Consider the following 7203-nt stretch of genomic DNA (forward strand, 5'->3'; position numbering starts at 1 on the left):
CAGTAGGGGGTCACGTTGAGGTAGGTAGAGGGAGGTAGTCTGTCTTACTGATGCAGTTGTGGCTGCTTTGCGTGATGTATTGTTGTCTCTACCTTCTTGCCCTTTGTGCTGTTGTCTGTGCCCAATAAAGTTTGTACCATGTTTTGTGCTGCTACCATGTTGTGTTGCTACCATGTTGTTGTCATGTTGTATTGTTACCATGCTGTGTTGGCATGTGTTGCTGCCTTGCTATGTTGTTGTCTTTAGGTCTCTCTTTATGTAGTGTTGTGTTGTCTCTCTTGTCGTGATGTGTGTTTTGTCCTGTATTTATTTTTTATTTTTAATCCCAGCCCCCGTCCCCGCAGGAGGCCTTTTGCCTTTTGGTAGGCCGTCATTGTAAATAAGAATTTGCTCTTAACTGATTTGCCTAGTTAAATAAAGGTTAAATAAATAAAAAAAATGTAAAAGTAGGTGGTCACAGGGTTGGGCGGTGTCTGTGTGGAGTCTGAAGTTGCTAGGGCAACAGGCCTGCCTGCTCTGCTTGGAGAAGAGGGGCGGAGGAGCAGACAGCAGGCAGAAAGCTAACACAATATGATGCCCCGTCACCTTATTAATTCAGCCACTTACCTAGATGGCAAGTTAAACTTAGGGGTCATGTAAATGCAGAATTCTCAGTTTTTCAAGCAGGAAAAAAAGATTAACGCGTAAGAAATCTCTTGCTGCGTTTTGTAAACGCAGCTCTAAAATGCTTCTTATTGTGATTTCTGCTCGGCATCAGACTCATTTTGTGCTTCAGTTGCACTTCGAAACTCTGAGAATTCACCAACGGGCAGCAGACAGCGCTCTGACTGATGTGTAGCTACTTTTCTCCAGTACTTTTCTCTGTGTAGCCAGACTACTTTTCTCCAGTACTTTTCTCTGTGTAGCCAGACTACTTTTCTCAAGTACTTTTCTCTGTGTAGCCAGACTACTTTTCTCCAGTACTTTTCTCTGTGTAGCCAGACTACTTTTCTCCAGTACTTTTCTCTGTGTAGCCAAACAATTTTTCTCAGGTAAAATGCAATATTAACTTTAAAGCAAGACATTAGGAAATGTAGCTGGCTACATTCTTTCTATGATAGGCCTAAACATTAGAAATATGATGGACATGTATCGTTTTTGCAAATACCCCGGTCACGAAGAGAAGTCTTGTTGATGTTCAAAGAGAGGTCTTATTGACATTTTCCTGTCATTGTTGATTTAGTCTTGACTGCATCGAAACACTAATAATCTGTACTTTCCCTCCAATTTTGTTTACAGTTTGAATTGACTTGTCAGACTCTTGATTAAAAAAACATAGTATGTTATTGAACATATCTGTAACAATTGCAATTATACAGTATAATGTTATTTTGTCTTTTCTAGAACTGAACAAGAACCGAAGGAAGCTGTTTGAGCCTCCTATCAGGTCCTCCTTCCTGGAAGGGGGAGCCAGCGGGCGTCTGTCTCGTCAGTTCCACGCTGACATGGCCAGTGTCAGCGGCCGGTGGTAGAGCTCCACTCCCCCAGGACCTAACTCGACAGAGACCCAGCCTTCAGTGCCTCTCTCTGGGCTTCTGTCGCCCAGTCTCCAGCCTCTCTGGGTCTCAGTGGTCCACCCTCCATCTTATGCTTAACAATGACTGTTAAACTCTATTTTTTTGGTTGGGGGGGGGGGGGGCATAACAAAAAGCCATAGTTTAACCAGAAGTGCCAAAAAAGACATTGCAGTGGTATAGAAAGTCCAGTGTTCACTCCACATAGTGCTAAAATGTTTTTGTGGAGTATCTACACATGAAGGGTATTTGACAAGTTATGAAGGACAGGTACTGTCTAATAGTTGTAATTTTTTGTTGAAGGGAACAGGCCAAATGATTAGTACGAAATAATTACATTGATACCGTCTGCATTCGTAGTATGCTGTTGTATCAATGACATGCACTTTAACAATACTAGAATTTTGCCTGTGAAAGCCTGATTCCTCTTATTGGAATACCTATGCATTTTGTATTAACTCAAAGCACAGATGTATTTGTACCAAGCCAAATGTAAGCACTTAGTGAGATGGGGTAATGAAGTTAATTAAGTTCAAAGGTCAAAGTGCCCAAGTGACATCATCAACTTAATACAGAACCTAGAGAAATGACCTTTGACCCCTCACTGTTTTGATTGATTGACATTCCACAAAGGTCAGTGTTGTATCCACCAGCAGTTGGGCAGCAGTCTGTCAAGGTCATATGTATTTAGACAAATATGATTTTGTATTTGCATTATGATTATTTTTTTTAATCATCATTTTTGGGGGGAGGTTTTAATGATAATCAGTGTACATGTATTTTTTTTAATGTTTTCATTATTTTATACATTCATGAATGAGTTCCTATGGTTTGTAATTTGTTTATTATTAGTCTCTTTGATCATTTCTTTTGCCCCATAATCTGTGGAGCGGTCAGGCTGTGCCATGAGACGGCAGCAGAGAGAGAGAGCGCAATCTGTCAGAAGTGACTCTGTTTGTTGGCCTCCTATGGTTTTCTTAGTCCTTGTCATTATGTCACCTGTTAACCTTTCTGTGGTCTCTACTCTATGTTGAATCCCACTGTGTTCCTCTATCGATTCAGGAGACTAGTCACTATTCCCAGACTGTGTGCTTTTATCTTTCCATTCACTTTGGCTGCCTTTAGAGCTGCGGACAGAGCAAGAACCTACTACAATGTAGAATGCCTCCACACTACTACAGTATAGAATGCCTTTACTTCTCTCTCTACAGTAAGTTGCTCAGCAGGGAATCGTTTCTGTTAGAATATTGGCATTTCTCTGAACAGGACTGACACTACTGCTCACCTAGGGGGTACACCACACCGTCGGTGGAAACTCAACCTTGTTTCATCTGACAGCCCCTAGCCTAGACACGTTTCTCGACATTTACCAAGATTGTGTCCTCATGGAAGAGTCTAAAGTCTTCATAACATTTATTCTAGATTAAATGAACTATAGTGGAAATATACAATTTTCAGTATCAGTTGTGAAATCAGATATCCGGGAGTCTTGTAAAGCTATATTTGATGAAGTAACAGGATTATGTGCGCAGTGGTGCTGCTTATCAAAGGATGGGCTCACTCTGAGCTCTGTGTTATGTTCGGGTTCATATAATGGCACAGTATACTCATACCCTTTTGTTAATGTTGGCTGACTCTGGAATGTGTATTTGCTATAACTGCTTCAGATTGAACCCCCAGATTAAGCCTGGAAGTTGAGTCTTTTTGCATTCAATCATATACATAGTGTTCGTGTGAAGTACTCACCATCTTCATGTGCAGAATGTTTGTTGGTAGATGGTACAGCATTTGACTGACAATGCAGTGGCCTCTCAATCTTCAAACTAGATTCTAGGTTCAGAATGTTGAAGTAGATGGAGAGAACATTTCAAAGCAACTTGCATAACAAAATTGTTCTTAAATGTTGTGTGTTTCTGCACAGCAGCAACATCACTCTTAGCATCAACCGTTCTGTAATCACGCACAGAGAGAAGTCATTTATTTTTCTTGTTGCATGCTTCCTCTCTTGACCATCTGTTGTATCATGTGTTTACACTATACCACTTTCCTAACTGATTTGAGCCATTCTCAATGTCGTTGTTGTATTAATATAACATATTCTGACATGGTTGTCATTTCCGACCAGTAGTACAGTGGTTCATTTTCTTAGACATTTTAAAAAGAGACAGGATATAAAAAGGGATTTGTTACTCCACAAAGAAATATGGGGTATGTTTAACCCTTTATAATGGTACTATATTGAAGCTGTTCAGCATTGATTTATGTCAGTGCAGTTATGTCGACCCATGTACCTACAGTGCAGACGACAGTGTTTGTTTTCGCTTCTGTAAAGCCTCTGGTCATTTGTCTGTTTGGAGGGCAATAGAGATTGTTGTCTGTCAAGTGAATGTTAGAGTGAGAATTATTGATGCCTTTTATCTAGTTTAATGAAGGGAGTCATTTGCAATCAGTTTACCACCAACCTCCTTTCCCCACACCCTTTACAGAACCGTTATGCAATTGTCTTCCATTTTTGTGTTTAGTCCTTGTTATTCCTAAAGGGATACATTTGAAGGGGTCTACTTTGTACTGAGATAGATCAAATGGTACAACATGTATAATGAATGTAAACCACTAAGGAATTTATGTATGTATTGCTTTGCGTTTCTATCCTGTGCAGCCATGCTTGTTTTTTAGCAGTATAACACCAGTTTCCTGTGAGAAAAGGTACAGTTCCAAAAATATTCCACGAAGAATTTAAGGAGTGATATTGCCTTTTGCCATAGTTATTTTCCTTTTGTTGATAGGATTGTTGAGCAGGACATTGTTTTAGCTCTGTTGTTAAATCTGTAAATATAGTACAGATAAAAAGTGTTTGAGGAGTTATCAAATGTTATTACAAAGGAAATAAATGTATGCAGTAAAATGTTTCCTTTTGTTTTTGTTCATAGCACATACATTTTGACTGTTAAAGTGAAGAATGATATTCAATGTGTGAAGAGAGTGAATTTGATACAATACTACGGTAACCATAGCTGAGGAAAGCCTGTGTGAGGCCCACACTCTCATAATCTGGAATATAATCCAACTCTTGGTATGTCCGATTTGGTGCCAAAGCTGACATGTCCACTAATCCCGAGGCAGGATCTATCTAATCCCAGAGAATGAATCGACAGAGCACTAGGAAACACTAACCCATACCAACCATCCTGCCTGAATCACCACCGTACTAAATAAGGAATGTATTGTCTCACCAATGTAACGTTCCGCCCCCTTCTCTCTCTTTCCCTCTTCCCTCAGATTCACTGTAGAGAGGAGGGAGCAGGAGTAGCAGCAGCTGGCAAATGTAATCCATTCCCATGTAATTAAGTGGCCCTAGGGTCAATGGTGGGTGCACTGTTCTACTCTCTACTGAATGCATCACCCTTCCAGTCAGGTCACAGCTACATTCTCAGCTGTATTGTGTTTTGGCTGTATACCTACCCTTTACCACTTTGACAATCTATTGTATCGCTCTTTCTGTCTTGCTCCAAATGATGTGTGATGAGCTCTCTGGAGCAAAATGGCTGCCATGGCATTGCCCAGGTGGGTGCTACACATTAGTGGTGGATGCAGGGAGTTTCTGCTGCATGTAATGTAAAGCCCTTTGGGCACCTGGTGGGAAAAAAACACTATGTAAATCCCATCTGTTATTGACTGAATATTTAGATGTGTTTATCTCCTCCAGGGGGCACTACAGTAACAAAACTCCTCCAATAGGCCTACCGGTGTATTGAGCTAAATTACAGAAAAACATTTATTTGAATCATTCAGCTTTACTTAGTGGCTATTATTAGAACATGCTCCTTGAATTTGTTAGGCTTTTACAGAAAATTGCTTCTAAGAGGAAATAGTGGCTCAACCTTTTATTGGTGTGAGCATTTCAAATTCTTGGATGTAGACATATTTATGGTACATCTCATTTAGCTTACAGTCTATTGAATTATTTCATTTTAATTTGAGGCTGTAAAACAGTCTGAGGCATATTCATTGCCCTCCTCTTTCCCCATAGCAGATGTATGCGCTCTGATGTAGAAATCTTTCATCCAATGCAATGCAAATGGACCCTCTCCATTCACAGCAGAAACAGCTGGCCTCATTGAAATGTTTTCTGAACAAGCATAGCGTGTAGACTGATTCCCCTCGTTATCTCATAAAGCATCATTATCTGAATAGGAGCCCTGCTGGGGAGAGAAAGCTGAACAATATATCCCAGCCTTTCATGTAAATCTATATGTAAAGTTAATGTCCAATGGTTGTTCTGTGAGGATGTGTTGTGAGGAAGAAATTTCTCCTGGAATTGTTACTCTTTTGAAATAAGTTATTTCATTAACATTAGAAACCAGTTTTCTCTGTCCTGTAAACAGTGCTGCCATTTAGACATCAATGAAGATGGTGTGATGGCATCTAAAAATAAGAGTAAAAAAAGATGCCATCCAAAAATACTTTCTCCCTCGCAAAATGTCACTGAGGATGGTTACAGACCGAAGGCTTTCCAGACAGTGTTGTCACCTCACCTCTTGTCACCTGAGTAGCTTCACTGTCAGAATATCTGACTATTGTAGAAATGCTCTGCATGTTCTACGCAACGTCTATGAGGATACATTGTTTGAAATTGAAATGGTATTGACTTACACCCTGGTCTCGACAGTATATTGCGTTTGAGAGCTACATTTTTTTTGGAACAGTAATATGTTCTTTTGGGCAGCTGCCACATGAATGAAATGTAATATCTAATCCTAACTCTGGTCAGTATTACATAATGGAGCAGTCGGACTACGGGAGTTATTACATTGTTGTACTAAAAGTCTCTCGCACTCGCTTCAGGTAATTGCCTTGCTGCAGGCAGAACAATAACATTTTCTTTGTGTGAAAATGTCCATTTGAAATGCTGTTCCAAAGAGAGAAGCTGCTTCTGCTAGTCCTACAGTAGCATCACAGAAGAAATCATAGATTGTAATTAAAAGACCTTTAAGTCTCTAACTATGCGTTCAATGAACCCCCAGGCTCTTACTATTTAAAGAACAGCAGCATACCCACACCAGACCACTACTCTGACAGACAGAAAGGAGATTGGTGTTTGGGTGGTGTTCATTTCAAGTACAATATAATCTGTATACTAGGCTATGCAGTGCATTTAGATACTATAGTTACAGTACTCCTTTTCCTTTGATGTAATTCCCAGAATTCTTAGAGCAGATAATCAGACTTGGCCATGAGATTGTTTAGTCAGAAGATCACAAACACACTTGGCTTCACAGAGCTCTGAACACTGTTAAATCACTGTATGTTGTGCAACAGTGCTCTTTAATTCTGTCCTCATCAGCTCTGGCTCACAAAGTCGTCCTGTCAGTGTCTATGCCAGTGTTTCCCTGGACAAGCACACCTGATTTAACTTGGCAACTAATCATCAAGCCCTCAATGAGTTGACTCAGGTGAGTTTGTCCAGGGCTACAACACAAATGTGTTCTGTTGGGGGGTACTGGTGGACTGAAGTTGGGTAACATTGGTCTAAGACAAGGTCACGTACATTTAATTTAAACCAAGACCTAATTCATAGTCATGTTTGAAATGCTGTCATTTCAATTTACTCCCACATTCAATCCTAGGTAGTGAATGACTCATACCCTCA

General features: G+C 40.1%; 1 protein-coding gene across 7 annotated transcripts in view; it reads left to right on the forward strand.

Annotated features, from left to right (window-relative positions):
• LOC106577067 (protein bicaudal C homolog 1) overlaps positions 1-4458 on the forward strand; it is an 82326-nt gene extending 77868 nt beyond the window's left edge. For all 7 annotated transcript variants that reach the window (XM_082964812.1, XM_014154784.3, XM_082964810.1 and 4 more), the window contains exon 21: positions 1384-4458. In XM_082964812.1, coding sequence (XP_082820938.1) covers positions 1384-1511 — 128 coding nt within the window. In that variant the 3' untranslated portion in view covers positions 1512-4458. The remainder of the gene's footprint in view (positions 1-1383) is intronic.
• Positions 4459-7203: the final 2745 nt, after the last annotated feature.

The sequence above is a fragment of the Salmo salar genome, chromosome 18 (genome assembly GCF_965601325.2).
Source record: "Salmo salar chromosome 18, fSalSal1, whole genome shotgun sequence".
NCBI lineage: Eukaryota > Metazoa > Chordata > Actinopteri > Salmoniformes > Salmonidae > Salmo > Salmo salar.